Source organism: Cyprinodon tularosa, unplaced genomic scaffold (genome assembly GCF_016077235.1).
Source record: "Cyprinodon tularosa strain WSP-4 unplaced genomic scaffold, ASM1607723v1 ctg1, whole genome shotgun sequence".
Taxonomy (NCBI): Eukaryota; Metazoa; Chordata; class Actinopteri; order Cyprinodontiformes; family Cyprinodontidae; genus Cyprinodon; species Cyprinodon tularosa.
The window spans coordinates 1190521-1214034 of record NW_024037781.1 but is presented as its reverse complement, the minus strand read 5'-3'; the positions used below and the strand labels follow the sequence as shown (position 1 = coordinate 1214034).

At 41.0% G+C, this 23514-nt stretch overlaps 1 protein-coding gene across 3 annotated transcripts in view; it reads left to right on the top strand.

Moving 5' to 3' along the window:
• The window catches only part of pard3ba (par-3 family cell polarity regulator beta a), a 176778-nt gene extending 157494 nt beyond the window's left edge, over positions 1–19284 (top strand). For all 3 annotated transcript variants that reach the window (XM_038280701.1, XM_038280628.1, XM_038280779.1), the window contains 2 exons: positions 5959–6035; positions 18320–19284. In XM_038280701.1, the coding sequence (XP_038136629.1) occupies positions 5959–6035; positions 18320–18716 (474 nt within the window). In that variant the 3' untranslated portion in view covers positions 18717–19284. The remainder of the gene's footprint in view (positions 1–5958; positions 6036–18319) is intronic.
• The last annotated feature ends 4230 nt before the right edge of the window (positions 19285–23514 follow it).

The following is a 23514-nucleotide window of genomic DNA, read 5'->3' as shown; positions in this document are numbered from 1 at the left end:
AATTTTCTGATATGATGAATTTGAGATTTTCATTTGTTGTCATTTGTAATCATCAAAATTAAACAAAATAAACATCTGAAATATATGAGTTTGTATGTAATGTATGAATATAATATACAAGTTTCACTTTTTAAATGGAATTACTGAAATCAATCTACTTTTTCATGATATTCTAATTTTATGACCAGCACCTGTACTGCTGCTCGCCTTGGTTCATTCAATCTCGCATGATGGTGGAGGACCTGCAAGTTCTCCTACCAGCAATCGTTTTAGAGGGGGGCGGATTGGTATCGGATGGCTTGCGCCTCATGGTGCCAGTCGGATGCGTGGCATGTCTGCTGAGGTTGCCAACAGGAGGTGGGCATGGGGAGAGCCAGGCGGAGGCTCCACACTGAGAAACATGCTTAATTAGCATCCAAGATGGATGAAGCGAACAGAGAGAGGATGGATGGATGGATGGCAGCACAGGAGGCTAATTATGTCATTTGAACAGAAACGATAGAGTTAAGCGCCTTAGTGTTTCATTCAGAGGGAAAAAGGCACTGCTCAGAGTTTGAGTCAAAGCATTTTGGACTTTCATTCACAGCTCATTGTATATACCAGCATTGCAAATTTACAGTAGAGCCAAAAGGGCTCTAAGAAAATCATTTCCTGAGCCCTGGCAATATTTTTTTGATGAATACGGCAGCTGTGCCGCCAAAAGCTTGGAAGCCTTAGCACGTGTCATCTGGCCCTGTCAGGGCCGAGCTTTTTTCTAATTTAAAATAAAAAAAGGAAAAGTGACATTCTGCTCATTCACACTAGCACTCATGCCAAGCATTCTGTCAGAGAGCTGGCAGCTGGTGAATTGCGGCACATCCAATGACTCGACACAATCACACACTCGAGAGGAGAGAGATCGCTCTCCAGTTTTGAGCTTAGTTTCTTTCACATAAGAAGCTATTAAAATCTGCTGATTGTGAAAAATTCCTGCAGACAGATGTGATGAACTGAGAGCGTTTTACCATATGATGCTGATGAGAAATAGGAAATTCTCCATCATTTGTGCGCTCTCGCTCTGTTAACCTCCATCTGCAGAAGACATTAACTTCTCCCCTACTAAACCAACATATGATGTCATGAGGTTTGGGACGTGAACTCACTTTCTGCGTGAAACCACTATCACCACCAACCCCCTGTCGCTTGTTAACCTTTCTGGAGCCGTGACGGCGATCCCTGACCATCTCCACAGACCTTTTTTTAATCCAGCTGGGATGAATTTCACCTCCCTGTTTTACCAGTTGCCATGGCATTGAGGAGGAGGCGGCTCTTTAAGTTCACCACAGCAGCATTTTCAAGGCACAAGATTTGCCACAGAAGCTGACTAATTTAGGGGAAATGGGCTTCTGCTTGAAAACCATTTGTATGACCAACATCCATAATTTCTCTGTGTGTGTGCAAGTGTGAACCCCAATAAGGAGATCATCCAGACCTATGGCTGCAGGCTAATATGCTAATCCAATCAATGGACAAAGAATTTCAATCATTCTATCTAAACCTACATTTCCTCCTGTCCTCATCACTCTCCTGGTAGAGGCTCTTACTCTGCGACATGATGCGTAGAAGATTTATTGCTCTGCAATCATGCAATATATAAAGAAACATAAAAAGGTCTTCCACCTGAGGCCCTTGCCTCTGGCTGGGAGTAATGCTCCCTTTATGCATCTGTTTGCATAATGGCCCCCATGCTGCTCGCACAGCCTCCCATCCAAAGAGAGGAGTGTTCACCTACTAACATCATGTTAATGCTACACACAAACATGCATGCAGAGGCTGGTCCGTGAAGAGCGCAGCAGCTCTGATGTGCTCCTACTTCCTGGCTCATTCAGACATTAGAGCTGCCTGCATTACAAAGACACGCTAATGATATTTGCTAATGTGGCAGTGCTGCACTGACATGCACAATGAGTTGAAATGATATCGTCTGGTCCTTTATGGTCTCATTTGGTCTTAATGTAGTGTGTGTGTGCGTATTTTGTTTGAAACACTTAAAGAAAGGACTAACAGAACAAAAAACGAAGTAGTTTTTAGCTTTCGCCATGTTCATGTAGACATTTTTAGAAAAAATAAACCTTGATAGACAAGTTAAGAGCACCAATAAGAAATGTTAACTTTATTTTGCAAGTAGGGGTTCATGATATTCACAAACTTTCCTGCTTTCTTCCTTACCATGCCTCCTCCTCCACATGTATAAAGGGCAGTTAGTCTGACCCAACAGCATAATTGACATGCATAGCTCTTCATCTATATACCCTACCCTATGCATTGCCTCCTAGCAGTCTTTTTCAGCTGCAGTAATACTGATTGCTACAGAATATAATGTGCAGCTGAGTCCAACTGATATAAATGTACTATCTACTTCAGAAAATAACTGTCATTCTTTATATTATTTTATTCTTTTAAGATGTTTGGATTGCAGTTTAGCATGTCTTTAAAATAATTTGAAACTAGATTATTATTATCTATGTGTCTTTTAATGGAATGCAGGTACATTTTTTGTTCAGACAAATACCTGGTTAAACTTAAGTTAAATCCTTCATCCCACTCTATTTCAAAGAGTATTTTTTATTTTTCCCCTGAATATGTAGATTTCATGTATAAGGGGCCACAATAATATTTCAGCTGTTGAATTAATGATCCGAACTGGTTTGATTTCAAAACATTTGTGATTGAGCAACCAAAACAGTGTAAACCAATCCCATGCCATCAGTTGCAGTGTTTGTGAAAGTGGGGGCCACTTTATCCTTAAAATCACAGTCTGACTTATTGCTACCAATTTATTACAGTTGTATAAATGACACCGTGGGTCCAGTTCCTGGATTTGGCTGCCAGCCTGCTGGTTAGAAAATTAAAAGTTTTTCATGCCTTCAGTTGCTGCAAATCTGTATATTTATATACTTAGTGGTTCAGAGAGACTGAATCTTTGGGTTTCTTCAACTGTAAACAATAAACATTAATATTACCTCAAATAAAAACTTAAAAATGAAAAATTTTAGCACACAATAACAATTTGTATATATATCAACTGTTGACATTCAATCATGTCTAGTGTTTTTTATATATATATATATATATATATATATATATATATATATATATATATATTTGTATCCACTTTAACTTTCTTTGTCAGGTTTGATGATGACCTTTAAAAAGTAGAATAATCATAACATTAAAGTTAATCTATGTAGTAATTCCTATTACATTTTATACTTTGGCGATTTTCCCAGCATATGAACTAACAGGTTCAAAATATTTCAAAATATACAACTGCCCTTTGTTAACAATATGGGGTCACTAAAACAAATCTGTCAGGTTTGCTCTGTTATTATGGGATGCTACATTGAGTTTAATGGTAAACATGATTGAGTTTAGAGAGCTTGGGCCAGACCCCAACATCCACTCGTGCTTTTGGGACCATTAGGGGCCAGAATTTGATTCAGACGCTGATGGATACAAAGTGGAGGTCAATGAGCAATACAATGACATCTGCCCTCTGAGGCTGGTCAAACACCAGATGTGCCTCTACGGCGTAAAGCCATCTGCAGTGGGTTCCCAGTGCATGCTAGGAGACCCTCAAGGTCAGGTGCTCAAGGTTGCTTTAAGATATTTTTTATTCTATTCAACAGTCATCTTCTAAATAAAAACTGTTTGAACAAGAAGCTACATATTAAAGCGTTTAATATGTTCTATACAGTAAATAAAGTGTTTTCTATTTGTTTTAACTGGTATTTCAGGACAAATAACCTTTAAGGCTGAGTGGCCTCCTTACCATCACCCTAATCTTCAGCTTCTTTAAAAGACTTTGTTATAGAGGTTCTCAGAGTTGAGATGAAGAATCTATTAATGTCGTTAGATTCTCCTCAGATATTAAAACTTCGTTAAAAGCCTTTTACTTAGATCTCCATTTATGCTGTTAATGTTGAGGGATATAAAATGTCAATTAAAAAAGGCAAAAGTAAGGTAATACTAAGTACATTTGTTGTTGTTGTGGTTTGCTTTAACAATATAACCCCTTTATCTCTGTATAGATCAACTTTTTTTGTTTAAGAAGCCCCTTTTTCTGCTTTATGTGTCCGGAGCTTAACATTTTAAAGTACGTTTTCCTTTCCACTGTCGCCTCTTGCATGCTTATGCCAAAAAATTTAATCAGTTGCAGCAGTCGACTTCCTCCAAAACTGTCCAGCTAGTGAAACTGAACAATTTTCTGATAGCCATTATGGAAATGGGATGTTTAAATGGATTGAACCCGCCAATACGACTTTTCTCTGTTAAATCTGCATCTGCTGATTTTTTTCGTACTTTGAGTCGACATTGTTTGAAAAACTGCATTTAGTACCTGCATGACGCCTCTTAGATGTTTTTTTTTTTTTTTTTTTTAATGGCTTTTGATTATCTCACTTCTCTTTATTCCCACAATGCTGGAGGCTATCCATGCAGGCATGCACCTCCACATACACTATATTGCCAAAAGTATTTGCTCACCCATCCAAATTATTGGAATCAGGTGTTCCAATCACTTCCATGGCCACAGGTGTATAAATTCAAGCACCTAGGCATGCAGACTGTTTTTACAAACATTTGTGAAAGAATGGGTCGCTCTCAGGAGCTCAGTGAATTCCAGCGTGGAACTGTGATAGGATGCCACCTGTGCAACAAATCCAGTCGTGAAATTTCCTCGCTCCTAAATATTCCACAGTCAACTGTCAGCTGTATTATAAGAAAATGGAAGTGTTTGGGAACGACAGCAACTCAGCCACGAAGTGGTAGGCCACGTAAACTGACGGAGCGGGGTCAGCGGATGCTGAAGCGCATAGTGCGAAGAGGTCGCCAACTTTCTGCAGAGTCAATCACTACAGACCTCCAAACTTCATGTGGCCTTCAGATTAGCTCAAGAACAGTGCGCAGAGAGCTTCATGGAATGGGTTTCCATGGTCGAGCAGCTGCATCCAAGCCATACATCACCAAGTGCAATGCAAAGCGTCGGATGCGGTGGTGTAAAGCACGCCGCCACTGGACTCTAGAGCAGTGGAGACGCGTTCTCTGGAGTGACGAATCGCGCTTCTCCATCTGGCAATCTGATGGACGGGTCTGGGTTTGGCGGTTGCCAGGAGAACGGTACTTGTCTGACTGCATTGTGCCAAGTGTAAAGTTTGGTGGAGGGGGGATTATGGTGTGGGGTTGTTTTTCAGGAGCTGGGCTTGGCCCCTTAGTTCCAGTGAAAGGAACTCTGAATGCTTCAGCATACCAAGACATTTTGGACAATTCCATGCTCCCAACTTTGTGGGAACAGTTTGGAGCTGGCCCCTTCCTCTTCCAACATGACTGTGCACCAGTGCACAAAGCAAGGTCCATAAAGACATGGATGACAGAGTCTGGTGTGGATGAACTTGACTGGCCTGCACAGAGTCCTGACCTCAACCCGATAGAACACCTTTGGGATGAATTAGAGCGGAGACTGAGAGCCAGGCCTTCTCGTCCAACATCAGTGTGCGACCTCACAAATGCGCTTCTGGAAGAATGGTCAAAAATTCCCATAAACACACTCCTAAACCTTGTGGACAGCCTTCCCAGAAGAGTTGAAGCTGTTCTAGCTGCAAAGGGTGGACCGACGTCATATTGAACCCTATGGATTAGGAACGGGATGTCACTTAAGCTCATATGTGAGTCAAGGCAGGTGAGCAAATACTTTTGGCAATATAGTGTACTTGATATGAATGAAATCACTGGACTACTGAAACATGAGTGAGGTTAAACATGCAGCCTAAGGACATCAGCTGTTTGACTCCAGTAATACATGTTTTATTTACTCTCTACCTAAATGACTTCCAGAGAGGCAGTTATGAGTTCAGGGCCTTTTTTGATTGTGAGGTGTTATAACATGTAATCTTACATATCCTGTTCTCTGTTTTCTCTCAGATGGCGCCCAGAGCAGCTGAATCCAGGCCGAGGCACCGCTATGAAGACCTGGACCTGGATTACAGTCAGCAACCCAGGTGACATCACCATGTTTATTTTTTCTTCCCGCATGTTGGATGCCACTTCCTCCCTTTGTGTCCCTCCTCCCAACCCCTTCACACACACAGACACAAGTAGTGTAGACTAATCCTCTTTGGAGCTTATAATTAAATCTGGAGTGTTTGCCTTGGGAGTGTCTACTCATCCCAGGAAAAGGACTGATCAGCTCTCCAGAGAGCAGGACGCAGGATAAAGGATATAGCCCTTTAATATGACTATACCTACGCTTTGTTTATTTAACAGTCATCTCGTCAAAATGAATATGCATCTGTCCAACATCAACAACCAATATTCATGTAAGTGTGTGTAGATGCTCATGCTGAGCGAGCGGCACCGTCACGGCTGGACTGGAGCGGCGTGGCGCGAGCCGGGCGAGAGGAGGAGACTGAGGGGAAAAGAGAGCAGTTATTTCATGGGTTATTGGTCCTCCTGATATGACAGGCATTGGAGAGCACAGACATCAGCCCTGGTCTGGGGGAAACCAAGAATGTAGGAAGGAAACATTGAGTCCTTAATATGGGGATTTAATTCAACTTTAACCCCTCTAAACAAACAAAGACTCTATTTAGGAGTGCAATTTAAGAAACTAATAGATTTTATGGTCAGATTTTCTATCCAAACCACAAACTATGGTTTTATTCTTAAACTTTTTCTCAGACAATTTGTAGCTCTTTATTGTGTACATGGAAAATCGCACTGAGTTTATTTCTCTATTGTTTTTTGTAATTATTTCCACATCATTAAAAAGTCATCACTGGCTCAATTAGTAATGGAAACACTACATTAGAAATCTCCAGTGTCATCTCTAGAATATTATTAATAATGGCAGCCAATGAGTTGTTTGCTGACATTATTAGATTTACAGATAACGCTGATATTTGTTAAGTCCTCTGTCTAATTAGCATGCTTCCACACATCTTGTTTCCAATGTTTCTATGAAGATGAATTACAATTCCAGCGTTTCCCACTTTCAGGAGCATAACACGAACTGAAAGAGGATTGGATACAAATGTATTCTGGGAAAGCGTTTTCTTTTTTTTTCATGGTGAAAAGGGAAAAAACACTGGAGAAAAAGGGAGCAGACGCAGCAGAGAATCGAATGCATTTTTCAAAGTGGGCCTGAACTTTGTGCGAAATCCCCACGGGGGCCGCCATTATTGAAAGCCATTTCCTCTCAAAATGAGTGCGGCTCCACCATTGGCCTGGCTCTCATTAGCATACATTTGGCCTGCCTTTGTGTGGAGCCGGCTGGGGCTGCAGCTGGAGGGTTGGGAGCGAAGGAGGTGAGAGTGTGTGGCTGTGTGTGCGCAGTTATAGCAGGAGATGAAGCAAAGCATCTCACAGATGGGAGCATAGAGCAGGAATGAGGTATGAGTCAGGAGGATGGCTGCTCAGACAGAATCCTTATAAAATCACTTTGAAAAAAGTTTTTTTTCATTTATTATTTCAATATCCATAACAGCATAATAACATACTGACCTAACATGACATATATTTCCAGTTATTTGTGAAATAATTATATATCCATGACTTCATTCAGTAATAATCAAGCAAAATAATAGATGATGGGGCATCACATCACTGCAACAGAGTGTAGAAGCGTGTGGTTCATGGTTGAGGTTCTTTCCAAGCTTTAGACCTTCAGTACGTTTGTTTTTCTCTCAACCAAAAAACAGACCTGCAGGTTACAGCATGTCCTCAATCTATTTTACTCGTCTGGAAAATCTTTCTCATCACAATGTGGCGGCCCAAAGTGCAGATGCAATAAATCAGCTTCCGTCTGGCTGTTCCCACGTCTCAAATTAAGAAACTCGGAGTAGTTTATTCCAGAGTAGGGAGGTGTGATGGAAAGAAACCTCAGACTTCAGCCTTTAAACTGGCTCCTTGGGGCTACTGCACAGCGCGGCAGCCGGTAAGTGAAGCTCAAGGCTTGGAAAGAGGATTTGGAAAGAAAAGCTGGAAGTGGTAACATGGAGAGGTTTGCCCCAGGGAGGGGGGAGAGTACTACTTTGGCTCTTACCTCACTCTCCACCGGCCATTAACGCGGGGGTGTAGCTCAGCCTCCGGATAGGCACTATGCCTTGGGACGCACACAGAAAACACAAGGCCATATGGAGAATATTAGCATCATTATGGATTCAAAGAGGCAGGTCATGGACGCGGTGACCCAATCCTTCGGCATCCAATCAGAACAACCCCCTGACCCCACTCCCCTAAGGTGATTGGATTAGAGGGGGGCAGGCTGGCACCAAGTTGCCGGTCATGCCTGATTATTGGCTGATTCATGTGGAATTTCAGATCTGTGATGTTCAGAGCACATCCTTGTCAAATGCTCAAAACTTGCATCAACAGGTTGGAGATGTGAGCCCAGTCAATCATTCTGAGGAAGCTGCCATTAAGACCTCTTTGTTCCACCTTATAAAAACCAGGAGCCACTTCCTGATTGTCGGCAGCATGCCGAGTAGCATGAAGTATGTGTAGAAGAGTCCCTTAAGGGCTCTAATATGACCTTCCTGAGCAGCTCAAAAACATTCTTGGCTTTCTCCAGCACATGATGGAAATCAGCAGATTTCTGCATATCCTAGAAACTCACCAAACAGATACTGCTGCTGTCTGTTGTTGAATAGGAAAAAAAAGCGGCGTGTTTCTGGTTGTATTGCATTTATTAATTCCACCAGAAAAAAGTAATATTGTGATATAAGCTAGATGGCATCGTGGAGTTTTAATATCATGAGATGTCATTCCATAAAGTTCCAGAAATGCTTCCATTACGTCTCCTCCAGTCTAACTTTCTGAGTGTCAGTCTGCTCAGCACAGGTATTCAGCCCCATTTATTGCAGAAATCTGTTATCATTTTCCTTCTGTAATATTGTTTGGAGCTCTCTGTGAATTCATAAGCTTTTCTCAGGGTCAGCAGAGAAATCATATCGTCGGCGCTCTCATCCCGCCCTTATTAAAGTCCTGCGACTCACAGCTTCATTGTTTCCCAACCCTGCTGCTGTCCAGCTGGCCAATGACTCACTCTAAACTCATCCAACTCAGTTAAAGTTATTATTTCGGCAAGATATTCAATTTCTCATGAGTTGGGGCTGCATCATATTGAAGGAGTTGTTTTCTTTCTTTTCGTTTTAATACCTCAGAATGCCAGATAAGTGGTTTAAACGTTTAAACAAATATAAATGAGCAGCTGAGGAATTCGTGAGGTGATGTGATTTCCTACCAGGTCTCCTGACCCTTCACTGTTTTGGTGGCCCTTTATGAAACTGTGGGCAGGAGCAGCAATGTTTGCAGAGCTAACACACTTTGTGCTCAAACACAGAAGAATGTAATAGAATAAGCAGAAGGAAATGAAAGGTCTTAAAGCGGCTCTGTCACATGCAAGGCTGAGGCAGCGGCAGCTCTACCTGTTTACATTAACTGGGCTTTCTCTGCTTTTCACTGATTCCATCAATCCCTCTGTCTGCATTTCTCTGTCACTTCTGTTTATATTTCCCGTAGTCTCTTCTTCACCACCCGTCTCCCCGTCTGTCTCCTCCGGTCTGTGTATGGGAAAATGAAATCAGCGTATTATAAATAAAACAAAAGAGAGACACTTTGAGGGCTGGGCCCTCCCTCTGAGCCCAGTTAGAAATACAAAAGCTGTCATGTAAGAATCTTCATCACATTCAGTTTACAAATAGAGAAGGATTCATGTATTCTCTGGCACGAGATGGAAAGCAGCAGCTCTGCTCGGACTCGGATCATCTAAAATGGAATATGGATTTTAAAGGTGAAACATTTCCCATCTGTTTCCACAATTAGCTTTTTTTAATTGGTGCATTAATTCAAATATTCACGTCAACAATGCAAAGAAACAGTATTAGTTTGTCTCATTACAAACAAACTTTAACATATTTTGCTGTTTTGCTATATAGATGGTTGATTTACCAACATGAGTGCAGGAGTTTTTAGAGTCTAACCAGAACACATCTGCCGTCCTCCCATTAAACAGCAACATGTCTTCATTTTGGCTCGATTCTGTTACACTCTGTATAATGACCCCCCATCCCCATTAAACGCTTTGAGGATTGTGGTTATAACCTGAGAAAGAGGAATGAAAACTTTTCCAATGCGCTCTTATTTAAACGACTTCCCATCTGTTTCTATCATCAGCTCCTACTCAGCTGTTCCCCTCCTGCTGGCTCATCTTTATTACATGAGAACAAACCTGCTTGAAGATTATTCTTATTTTTTACTCATTAAATATATTCACACCAGTAGATTGTAACTAGATTTTGTTGGTGGAAAAGCATCATTTTAACAGAGAGCATCTTCAGAGATCTAGTTCTCCCTGGTGGCTTCCATATCTTCTCATTTTCCAAACCAGAGCCCCCGCTGTTAGCTGCCTCTGCTACTGTACACACACCCGTCACAGCTTGGTATATAATAGCACTCAGTGTAAACACAGACCCATTTAGATGAGGAACGTACTCCAAGGTGAGAGCCAATTTCCAGCTCTGCTGTTGACTTAGGCTGGTTTGATTATCAGAGCTGTCTTGATGGCCGAGGCCACGGCGGCTAATGGTTTCCTCCATAGCGGAGCAGTGAACTCAATGCTACAGGAGACTTATTAAACGCATCAAACGCTAATGAGTATTGCCAACTGTCCGAAATATTTCCACAATAATCGAGGTGCATTCCCCTCAGATAAAAGACTTGCCGCAACTTATTCAGAAACTATGTAGAGGTATGCCACAGCACAGGAAAACTGTTGTGTATCTGCAAACTGAGGCAGCATTTACCCAGAAAAGCTGAAATGTGAAATGCATATGAATGAATCTGTGTGGGAGTAGGTGGTAGTGAGGTGCAGCAGCTGCTACTTTTTTATTTTGCTGAGCAGTTGGTTTGTTTTGCATGCAGTGGGCGTAAGGTGAGCACATAATTGGCAGATGTACTCACATGTGCATCTGTATGTTTTTGCAATCAGAACATAATGAATTCAATGATGAGATTCTATTTAACTGGCTTCAATGCTATATCTGTATGTTTTTAGGGCAAGCATGCAGAAAAATCTGTCAGCTTACTTTTAAAATAAGGTGAAATGTTAGAGATATGGTGGATGCTGCTAAAACACAGAGGAAAATACGCTCTTTGTTTACAGTTTGTTAAAGTATGTCATTCTTTTTTTTTTCCTTTTTAAATTTGATTGGAAAAAAACAGGGTCCTATTTGTAGGGCCCTATTAAATCCGTTTTATTTTTTCCCAAATTCCTTTTTTTCCGTTTTAATTTTTGAAAATTCAGTTTTTTTTTACCCTATGCTGTTATTTCAGTCGTAAAAAGAATGTGCTTTTAATGTTAATAATTAAACTGTACACAAATAAAATGGGAATGACCTTAAATTTATTGAGGTAATAAAACACATTTACATTGAGTACTTTTACTGCATGAATTCAACATAACACTGCACTCTAAGTACTAACAAAATATTAATGGTTATGAACCAATGGGTATAAATAAAAGTGCTCCATTAGCTTTTTCAAGTAAAAAAATAAAATAGGACGTCTCAACTTCAGAATTATAAAGTATTTCATAAAGAATCATATTTTCCATACAGTACATTAAAGTGCAGAAAAAACAAGGCAAAACACAGCAAGTATGTAAGCAAGTGTTTCTCAACTTTTTCACCGAAAGCGGAGCTGTGGAGAGCCACTTCGCCATTTTTTCAACGTTTTGATAGGGGAGGGTGAGCGGAAATGACGGAGCGGGATGGGGTGTGTCACCCAGATTTGCATCCCCCGGTGTGCATTTCCCCCCGACGTACGTTCTTCTCCCACACAAAAACAAAATTTCATGTCAAATGTAGAAATTCCGCGTTTACACTAGATTCCGCGTTAATTTGCCAATTCCGCAATTCCGTGATCGCGGAAATTATATGGCCCTATATTTGTTGAAAGGACATCATTATAATATTATTATTGCACATAGGTACAAATATTAAAAAAAGCGCCCTCTATAAGTCAGATTATTTTATTTGCAACATGATTTTGTAAAAAAAAAACGGTAAAAAAAGTAAAGAAAACAAAGAATCTTAAATAAAATAAATCTATTCTATCGTGCGGGATCTGTTACCTAAACATTAAACAGGATATAGTTTTAGTGATATATTTCAGTAAATATAGGTGTAAATATTAAACCCACGTATTAGCTGTGTAGTTTGTTAGGCTATCCGCTGATGTATGGTATTTTGGATAAAAAAAAAAAGTTTGCTTCAAATTGGCTTTTACTTTCTTTTCTGGTTATTATTTATCTAGGATTCTGTTTTTATCCAGAGCATGCAGCAGCTGGAATTTAAGCTCTAACTTGCATGTCAGTTGTTCATGGGTTGTTACTGAGCCCATTCATTGATTTCCTCCACACCATCAGGTTTGCTTTTTAATTCATGGCTGCCTAAGGGAGATCAAAGATCACTAACATTCAATATTGGTTTTTCAGCCCTGGTTCTGCAGTTAATTTCATTATGTCGTAATAAAGTCTGACTGTATAAATACATTTATGGATGGGGAGGGCATCAAACATAATGAGATTGAGTCCTCCAAGATGTAAAACAACATCCATCTAGTTTGTGTGCATCTGTGGTGGTTTTCCAGCTGTTGTGCGTAAAGCTTGCGAGGACTGGTGGCTATTTGTGCGATCACGATGGTGGGAGTGTGACCCTAATGAGGAGCAGGGGGTTGTTTGGGTGTGGGGTTTCTAATTTCCCCCTTCCGTTTCCTGGGGCAGGTGCAGGATAACCACCATACGCACAGATTCCTCACTGTCACAGGGCGGAAACAGGCCACAAACTGAAACACATAATAGCACACACTTTGCTGTCTGTGTGTAATCGTATATCTCCCAACACGTTCCCACATGCATGGCCCTGGATGGAATATTGAGTCTATCAGGCGCTCTCTGAGGGTGGTTTATGGTGATGATGTTCACAGAGTGCGAGTCAGATGTATCAAACGGCGTGTCATTACAGCTTTCCACTGGAGTGGGTCCCCGTGGTTCACATCACACCTTGCACTGTTGCTCCATATAGGCCTCAGAGGGACAGACGGGGGAGTCTCATCAGTCTCACTGCCTTTCTCCTGCTACATGTAGCCATCGGCTTCCTCCCCCTTTCTGCATCACATTTATCTGCCACGTTTGGCACCTGATGGATGCAAGATTCCTCTAAAACCGTTAATCACAAAATATGCTCTTGTGATTTTATAGAACAAATCAGCAAAAAGCAAGTAGAAGATATTCAAGTTTTCAAACTTACAAATAAAAACGGCAAACTTTGGGATTTATTCGCCTTTGCCAAATGTTCTCCTTTTCTAAAAGTTGAGTAAAGCCACATGAGAGCGATGAACAATCGTTTGGCTTCACCGTCCATATCTCATAGGGAAATTTTCCTCTTCTTCATATGTTACAGATTATGCTCCAAATTAAGCTGTCAAGGATCTGTTAAAGTGAACAAACCACTGCTACAGTAGGTTAGCAGGAGTATTACAAGCATTGTACCGCTAATAATTCACAGCTTTTCTCCAACATTTATGGAAAAATTGCTAAAAGAAAAAAAAACACACAAAAAAAGATCTCAGGCAAACCAGGTTTTTTTTTAGTCTAAAAATCTACAGGATAGACATCAACATGCCACTTTATTAGACACAGGGTCCCGAATCCTCTTTTGAGTAGAATATTGTACATTTTACCAAGTAATAGTTCTATTTTGTGTTAATTCAGAGTAAATCATGAAGTCAGAGCTTTAGCAGCTCAATTATACTAATGCATTATGTACATTTCTGTCAATTATAAATTGAAAGAAGGACAAGAAAGCCTTAAAAAACATCTGTAGACTCTCACAGTAACCAGAGCACAGCTTACCTTTGCCCCAGCAAAATGTTATTAGAGCTGCTGCAGCCGACCTGTGATGTGAAACCAGTCTGCCCAGTCTTCTCTAACCTCCCATATCAACAAGGCGTTCTTATCAATCCCACTACAGCTAATTTCTCTGTTTTCTATTAAGCTGAGAGATGGATGTGTGGGAAAATCCCGGTAGATCCATAGACTGTTTGGCACCAGAAACCAAACGGTTTTCTTTTTCTCATTTTTAGCATGACATCTACGATTTCTAAATTAGGTTAGGCAGTTAGAACTAGTGTTCTTAATATATTTAAGGGTTATGGTGCATCACTAATTGATTGTAAAAATGTACTTTAATGATTTAGAGGACTGATTGTCTTATGTCACAAGAAGCTGTCGCTTTAAAATTGTCTTCAGTTTTAGAAAAACACCCTTTTCATCCACTCATGGAAAATTCTTTACTTACCTCTTTTTTTGGCTATTTTTGATTCATAAATCATCCGAAAAAAAGAAGCCTGCTGACATTCGACCTGTAATCAGGAAGATCAGTCACTAAGGTAGAAGAGAAGGTACTTTTTTGGAATGACTATGACCTGGATGACTGAAAATCTTCACTAAGAGAAGGTATTGATGAGGATCAGTGAACTTTAAAGCCATGCAGCCCTACATGGGAGGGTCAGAGGTCATCATGAGCTCCGACACCTTTAATCAGCCTGGTTTAGTGCTCAGTCCCCCAGAAAACGCGACAAAGGAAGAATTAATTTAGCTACCCGCTGAAGCTCTGTTTCAGATGTAGGAGCACTATTTTCTCCGCAAGTCTCACATTTATGTTGCTGACACTGTTGTTATGGAAGAATCTGCTCCTTACCGAGATGTTTTGTTTGTCATGTGGCTGCTTCGCCCCGAATATCACCCTCCCTGCATCACAGAAGATGAGAAAGGAAGAAAATGATGAGATGCTAAAAGGACGGAAGCGTTAAAGGGAAGCCACGAAAGAACGAGCAGATATTAAAGAGAGATGCTGCAGAGAAGATGGAGAAACAAATGGAGCATAAAGGGGAGAGAGAAACACATGTGTGCTAATGGGAACTAAAGAGTGAGGTGAAATGAAGAGAGATGAAGGATCCTGGGGTTTTGGGGTGGCCATGAAAGGAGCTGAGGACCCAGGTGTTCCCCTTCCTGAAGCCTGCTGTACCTCCTTCCCTCTTTGTGCCTCTCCTGGTGGCCTTCACCATTTAATCTGGATTAATGAGTAGCTTGACCTTCGCCTCTTTCTCTCTCGCTCTTTCCACTTCTGCTCCCTCTGCTTCATTTCAGAGCTATCCAAGGAGCGATTTATCATCCACATCTGTTTCCGTTCCGTCATATCTTCATTTCAAATTAAAACTTTTTCTACTTTGGGTTTTATTCTTTATTTCAACACCCGGGTACTGCATGTGTGCCTGCTGACAGACAGAGCAGTGCTGTTAACCGTTGGGACCACCTGTGAGTCGCGTCCAGCCTCTCTCCGTATGGGTGGCCAGGTCTCTGCTGACACACTACACAGACATGCAGGAGTACACGTCGCCTCGCCCCAAGAATATCCTCTGGGGAGAGTCTTGTGAGGCACGAATGCAGACACACGCTCCTAACCGATATGTGTGCAGCCTAAACTGTGGTGAGTGACTCATTCTAATTGGCCAGTCAACAGGTGCTGAGCTCGACTCCAGGGACCGGACGGAGGAGACGTAGGGATACAATTACAGAACAAGGGGAGAAGCTAAGCTCAAGGCTTCTGTATAATAACTACAGTAGGAGCCATTGTTAAAAGCAGAGTACACAACTAAATCTGAAGGGTTTCCTGTTTGCACGGGTGATATCAGCCTAAGATTTTATCTGGATATCATTTAGCATTTGGTAAAAAGATGTTATTTTTTTTATTTAAGCCAACACATTGATATAATAGTAGTAAAATGTGAAATTATTGCATTTAGTTAGGGTTTGGAAACCTACTGTAGAAACTATCTTGACGATACTCTCATTGAACCAATATTGGGGGAAATATGTCAAGAACTTTCTTCTAAAGCTGAGGCTCATTAAGGTTTGTAGTCTTGATCATTTCTCTACAGAGTTGAACTTGCTGCAAGAAAACAAAATTGTTTTAGAATATGCTTCTAAAAGACTGAAAGGGGTTCAAAGTTGCTCCATAGTCTGGAGACACTCTGTCTGTCGGCTGGCCTTGGAACGCCTCAGGCTTCCCCCAGAGCTGGAGGAGGAGAGGGAATTCTGGGAGTCTCTGCTGAGACTGCTGCCCAAGAAATGCTGTCCCAGATAAAACAAAAGATGATGAGTACTGAAAGATATTTCTATAATACATTTCAGAGACTGGCCTGTTCTTTTGAGATAGAAATAAAAGCCAATTGCTTGTTAGAAGAGAGATCACCTGGTCCCCTGGAGGCAGATTTGTGCATTCAGGGATGTAAACGTACTCCATGAGACTTTATTGAAGTTCAGAAAACTTGTGTTAACTTCTACATAATTGCTTTTATGTTTGCTACAGGTTAACAACATATATTTATGGACAACAATCTCTGAGGTTAATGGAAGATGTTTTCTAAAGGATAGTGTATTACATGAGCAGAAGCCATGTTGATGAAAACGTCAGGTTGAAGTCAGAGGAGAAAGGAGACTGTAACAGGAGCTCATGTAAACTTAGTAAAACCAGGGAAGGCAGAAAGTCATCTCTGTACTGACAAAACATTAAAGGAAAGGGTTGAACTCTTCTCTCAGTTAAAACAAGGATTGCAAAACTGAACATAGCAGAGAATCAGAGACTAATCACCCCCTGTCTCATTCTCTGCTACCCTTTTTGTTTACTGTTACTAACTCAGACCTGTTTACTGCAGATCAACGGTTACCTGAAACCGATCCCATATTTACTACCTGCTTGCTTCTGATTCCAGCTGTTCTGAATCACAACACATATTAATAAATATCTACATAAGCACTGCTTTAGAAAGCTAGCATTAGATAGGGTTAGCTTTCCATCACATGCCTGCCATGCAGTATCAACTGATACTCCTCCACTTATCTATTGATCTTTGCCTCCCCTCCTTCTCTGGCTCTACAAATCACATCAATCTGGGCCCATGGGGCTTCCTTACTACATAGTACTCAATTATAAAGTCAAAATAAATCAAAGTGTGTTAAATTGCCTGAACAGAATAGATCAGGCACTAATGGTAGAGCAGAATCTTTCAGCTACAGAATTTGGCATCAGTCTTGGACCATCCTGCCGTGCGTTAACGGCCAGACTGGTGGTGGTGATGTAACGCTGTGGATATTATCTTGGCTCACTTTGGTTCCTGGTTACAATTAAGCCTCATTTAAAACAAGTAGGAGGTGTTTTAATCATATCTGATGCCCCATCTGATTTCCTAACAGTTGGCTTTTTTTTTCAATTACAATTCCAATTTACAATTCCAGCCTTTAAGAACCTCCCCCAAAAATAAGGGAGAGATAGTAGAGTTTAGTGTCTCACTGGCTACAAAAATAACAGAGAAAATTCAATCCTACTATCCCTGCTTTTCACATTAGAAGGTCCAGGTTATCATGGTGGGTCTCACTTGGAGCAGAGGAAAGCATTAAGTTATTCAGATGGATTTTTTTCATTAAGGTTTTCTAGTTTCCAGCCAACAAACACCACAACAATCTCTGGCAGCATCAGAAACGCATGGATCCAAATGGCTTTTAAAGCCTGCAGCTACTCTACATGAAAAACTTTAAGCTTCACTTTATAAGAGCACGTGTTTATCACTCAGCCGTGGAAAGTTAGCATAAGATGGAAAACATTTGAGCCAGAATGAAAGGTGAGATACCTTTCCTCTTCCTCTCCTGCTTCTCTCCTCCTCTCCCAGCCCGGCCTGGAAGCCCCCCGTGTCGCCTTACCCAGGGGTTTAGCCCCTAATCACCCACAGCTAGTGGGCAGGGAACTGGAGCTTCCAGCTGGCTGCTTATTACTGCAAACCCCTGGGACACACACATTCCTCCACACACACACTGCCTCATATATGCTTACCAAGGAATTTGCTGTTATCTCTTGGCATCTCTCCATCCACGTCCCCCTGACAACTCGATCCTGCCAAGGCCAAAGCCTCCCTACATAAACTGAATAACAGGAGGAAGCAGACTCAAGGAGAGCTGTCCTCCACTCCAAACCAGTTCAAACTAGTACCAGTAATGGTCATCATGAGTTTATGTGCAGGTGATCCTCAATAATCTCGATTGAAAAGTTAATTCATGTTTATAAACAAAGTTTCACTTAATTCTGGTGTTAGCTTAAAGCTAGTGACGCATTAACTTCTAATAAATTGCCAGTATGTTAAATGGATACACGCCACTTTTGTCTTTCAGGAGAGATCCGTATGATTATCCCACCCACTCCAGGCCAGTTCTCAGGGAGCCGGTCCCCTACTCCAGCCACCACCAGGACCCTCCGGTTTCTGGCCGTTTGCCACTCCCTCAGGCGTCCAACCAATCCCAGCAGCAACCCGCTAATCAGCGCTACTATCCCTCGGCGCAGCAACACCGTGCAGCCATGAGACAGGATGTCCCACCCTCTCCCACCGCAGGCAGCAGAGGCCGGCAGTACTATGAGCCCACAGCGGGGAGAGGAGACGGCTACCGGCAGGCTAGCCCAGACAGGTACCCTACGGCAAAGGATCGCTACGCCGGCGCCGATGGCTACCGTTACGGAGAAGAAAGACAGCCTGAGCCGAGGCGGAAGGACCCCATGATAGGTGCTGTGTAAGATGAAGTCAAAAATGACTGGTTTTTGCAAAGAGATATATTTAAATGTACATAAATCTAAACGCATATATGTTTATATTGTTTTGGTGGAAATATAATAATAATATTCCAGTATTGCCTAGATTTTAGAGACCAGTTTTATAATAAAGATTGAAATGAGTTTAAATCGCACAAATATTTTCCAGTGAATTTGGAGCCAAATAGATGTATATGAAGTATACTCCAGCACTGAAAGCACTATATTTTGTCCAGCCGGATCAAAGTGAAGGTAATGCAGAAAGATCACCTTAAACCGGCCTGATTATACAGCAGAAAAACAGGAAGCCGACAAACAGGAACAGGAACTAACCCCTCCCCTTTTTTTGTCTTTTAGTCCTTGATATTTTGCCACTTTAACTTCCTTTATTTCCTGGTAACCTGCTGTTTTGTTTTTTTTCTTTTGTCTTTTTTGCCTTTGATTATGTGGATGTGGCTCAGTCATGTACTGTTTGTTGAAATGAATTTAATTGTAATATTTTGGTGGTTTTTGTAATAAAGTAAATAAATCTTATAAGCGACGTCACCAGTAATGAATTCAGCTTAATCTTTTCCTCTTAACCATATCTCACCTGAAACTAGTTTCACTGATAAATGTGACATAATTTGATACGTTTCTTTTCTACAAAAGATTTGCAATAAACATTTTTGAGCTTCTCATCCTCTTTTCATTCTCTTCCCGTTTCATCAGGATATGAATATTTGAAACATGATGTCAAACTGCGCCATGAGTCATCACTTTTTTAAAAAATTCATTACGACGTTAAGCTGAATTTTCTGTGAGCTCAATCTCCAGATAAATGTAGCCCGTGAGATGACTGATAAGAGTAGCCGGCCTCCTGATAATGACTGAATCGTCTCCAACAATTAGAGGCAGGGAAATCTCCACTAGAAAAATGATTAATACCCAATTTGCTCTCTGTAAGTAAAGATGGCCGTGATTGGTGAAATTAGACTTGATATGGCGGCATAATTGTGTGTGGAGAGGGCTTTTTCTGTCTGTTAATGTTTAATTAGCAGCAGCGCCAGAGGCGGGGGAGGCATATGCCGAGGGGTCGGTCTCTGCGTCGGTTTGACCTTCCTCCGTCAAACTAAGAGGCAAACTTTAAATCAGCTACATTATTTAGGACTAAACTGCCTGCCTCATCCACCAATAAACAAATACTTATTGTTACAGACCTCTGTTTGTATCTAGCCATTGGAAACAATGATACAATGCTTTTCATGCACCAATATAGACAGAAGCTCTGTAAACAAAAGGAAAAGGCAACTGTCTGCTCATCATCCTGTGATGACAAAACCAGAGGAAATATCCTGCTGTCATTCAGATTCTGAGAATAAAACCAAACCTCTGTGTATATGTATTTATATCCTCTATAAACATTGCGGCCCGTTGTAAAGATATGGAAGAAAACCTTACAATAAATCGATCTCTTGTTGCATTGGTCTTATCTCATAAATAAAAACTATTTAAAAAATCTAATCTATGATCGTCTGCTAATCTGAGATTAGCTACAATAGGCAGCGCTTATAAACAACCCTTTGAATCAACCACTGCTCCTTGAACCAGAGGAGGTAATCCGCCTTTTTCCAGTTCAGAACCATCTCCTTCATTTAAAAAAGCTGACTTTGATCCTGTGCTGAAGGTAATCACTTGAACACCACACGCCATCCACAAAAAGCTAAACCAATCTTAAAGGAACCTGAAACTAACAGTAATCCTGCAACAAACCTCAATAAGTACTGAGGCTTGGAATCCGAACTCTTGGGTGAAGATAATGATCAATATTTATGATTTTATCCCACTTATATCTGCACAAAAAAACAAAGATTTTAACACCTTTATAAAGACTTTATTGGTCAATCAGGATCTGAAGTTGCTTTACAGCCTCAGATGTGAGCCTTTCACCTGTAATAGTCAAACAATAACTGAAATAATACTTTTTTCTTTAACCCTGCTGATCAGAAATGAAGATGAACTTTTACTACCTCCCTCATTTATTTAACTTAACCAGCAACGCTCTATGCTCCAGGAATAGCAGGCAAGATAAAACAGTTTGTTCTTGTTCATGTAAAATCTATTATATGTAATTCCAAACAAAGGCAAAAATGCGATGGTTAATTATGTGTTGGTGTTTTACCAGATAAAACCCTATTACAGTAAATCATTTCTGCCAAGGTGTAATTAAGGAAACACAAAATTGAAGCTTCCTGTTTGATTCTCAGCAGGGTCCTTATTGTGTAGTTAATCTCCATGCATGAGCTTCTTTTTAACAGGTTCTCAGGTATTTTTCTTTTAATTTGTTTTTTTTCCTAGTTTTAAAAAAGGCTGATAGATATTCATTTATTTTATTTTGAAAGAGACACAGATACTCTATTCCAACCTAATAACTGGTTTTGCATTGGACTTAAAACAACCCAAAAAATTAAATTTTGTTATATTTTTATTAGTTTTCTTTTTTAGGTATGTAAAGGTGGATTTGCTGGATCAAACATTTTTCTGTCAAAATAAAAAAATGCAGAAAAATTCTCAGATGCTGTTCTCTTTAACACCAGATATAACAGGATGCACAGCTTCTGAAAAAGTTCCCATTCTATCTCAACATTGCGTTTTTTTTTTAATCAATGTTTTTTGCCATGGGTGCCATTTAAAAAAAAATGTTGAATCTTTAACATAAATCCTCACTAAGCAAAGTGAGGCCTGCATTGGTTTGGGTGTCAATGTGAATCAAACAAAACGTTGCAAATTCATGATTTCATATATAAAAATGACAGAAATTTTTATCTAAATACTATACAAAGTTGATACCATGTAGTCTTATAAGGTTTCCATGCTATTTAGACATTAAATGGCCCCGCAGCATCACAGATACTCCCCTTACCTAACAATGCACGCCTCATTTGAGTGTTTCAATGCAAAAGGTTCAGTTAACTTTAGCTAAAATAAAAATACATATATTTTAAGCCAGAGTTTCAGGTTTTAATTAAAAGCAGTTCTTCATTACTGCTATAATTAAGGTGTTAAAACTCATGTTCCTAGAGCCCAGCAGTAAATAGTGCTTCAGTCTCTATAAGGTACTTCGTGCTGAGGCCAACGCAACTTGGAGCACTTAATCCTTTCTTCTCTGGCTCTTCACTGTACTTAAAGGACCAACTCTGCTGTAAACAGCCTCCTTCAAGAGCTTGTGGTGTATTTGCTGCCTAAGATAATAAACAACAGCAACTTAATATAGAAGAATTAATTGCACTTAACGTCCATTAAAGAAAAGCTTTGACCTCAGTGCCAGAACTGCTGGGCTGCAGCCGCCATCCCACTAAAACCACTCCTCCATCTGAACGTTTAGCTAAATTTAGAGGCCTGCAGCTCAGGTGGATCATGATGTGAGCATGTTTTGCTTTAATTTGACCAAAAGGTGAAGGGATGATGGGTGAAGCTAAACCTTCCAGCTGAAGAACCAGCCTAAGCAGAAGAAATCAGTTGTTTCAAAGAGAGGCTTCAGTCTGATGGGTCAAGGATGCTGATTTGCTGACTGATTATTCTCACGCTTCCTCTCCTCCTGCATCCACGACCTTTGATTTTTAGAAAGAGCAGGAAGCCCCCTTAATATTGGTTTATCTGCTCTCTGCAGCAGTCTTCCTTTAGTCAAAGTTCTCCTGTGTCACTCTTAACTCTGGATGCTGCATGAATTAATTTGACACCTGGTAACATAAGCCTTCGTTTTTCTGAGCTCTTCTCCCCCGGTCGGTTGTCAGGATTGGTAGCTTGTGGGAGAATTCCCCGGCTGGGTTCTCGGAGCATTATCCATTCTACCAGCACCCGTGTTCAACACCTTAGCTTGTTAGCATGTGTCAATCAAAAAGCCATGCTCCTGCGAGGGCAAAGTGGAAAAGCCGAAGCAGTTATGCGCTTCCTGCACGGCTCCCTAAAAAGACTTGCTCGGGTGTATACCGCCCGCTTTGACCTGGGTCTGCTCTCCCCACTTTTATCCCAGCCTCTTCATTAAAGGCACATTCCCGCTGTATTACCCCGCTGTCCTTTTGTCCTTCACCTGCTGCCGTTTGTTTCAATTCAGCCCTCATTAGGACAGCGTGGTCTGAAGCTTGGTCAGAGCAGGATGAGCAGAGATCTTTATTTAATTATGCAGTTCATTAGGAAGCAGGTCCACTTCTCTTTTTTCCTATCTGAAGGAGGCCATGGGAGTTAGCTGGTGGCTAATGTGGAGTTCAAATGGCCTGAATATGGAGATTAGCCCAAATATGGATTACCATTAGCTGTTAGCCTGCCCTTCACCCACCTCAATCTCGTTTATGTCTGCTGTGTAGCCTTTTGATACAGTATCACTCAAGCTGGAGTGTGCGCTTTCAGCCAGTGTGTTTGTTTTATATTGTTCATGGACTGTGAAATTGAATTTCCACACTCGGGCTGATATTGGAAATAATTTCATATCCTCTGCAATTTTCTTGCTCGGTTTCACCTTGCGGCGTGTTTAAAACATCCACTTTGACTCTGTGTCTCTTCTTCTCTCCCTCTGCTGCCGAGTTGATACAACAGATGTGTTAATTCGGTCCGTATTTATCCTTATGGTGGTGGGGACAGACAGCCTCGATTCGCCGTCTGTCCCCACACAACGCAACCTGAGCTGGCCATTGCCATGACAACTCGGTTGTCGCTTCCTGGCACAACAATCGTGGCAACGGTGTGATGTACACATGTCCCACTATTGGAAATGTTCTGTGTTTTTATTGTTTGTGCCAACAACGGG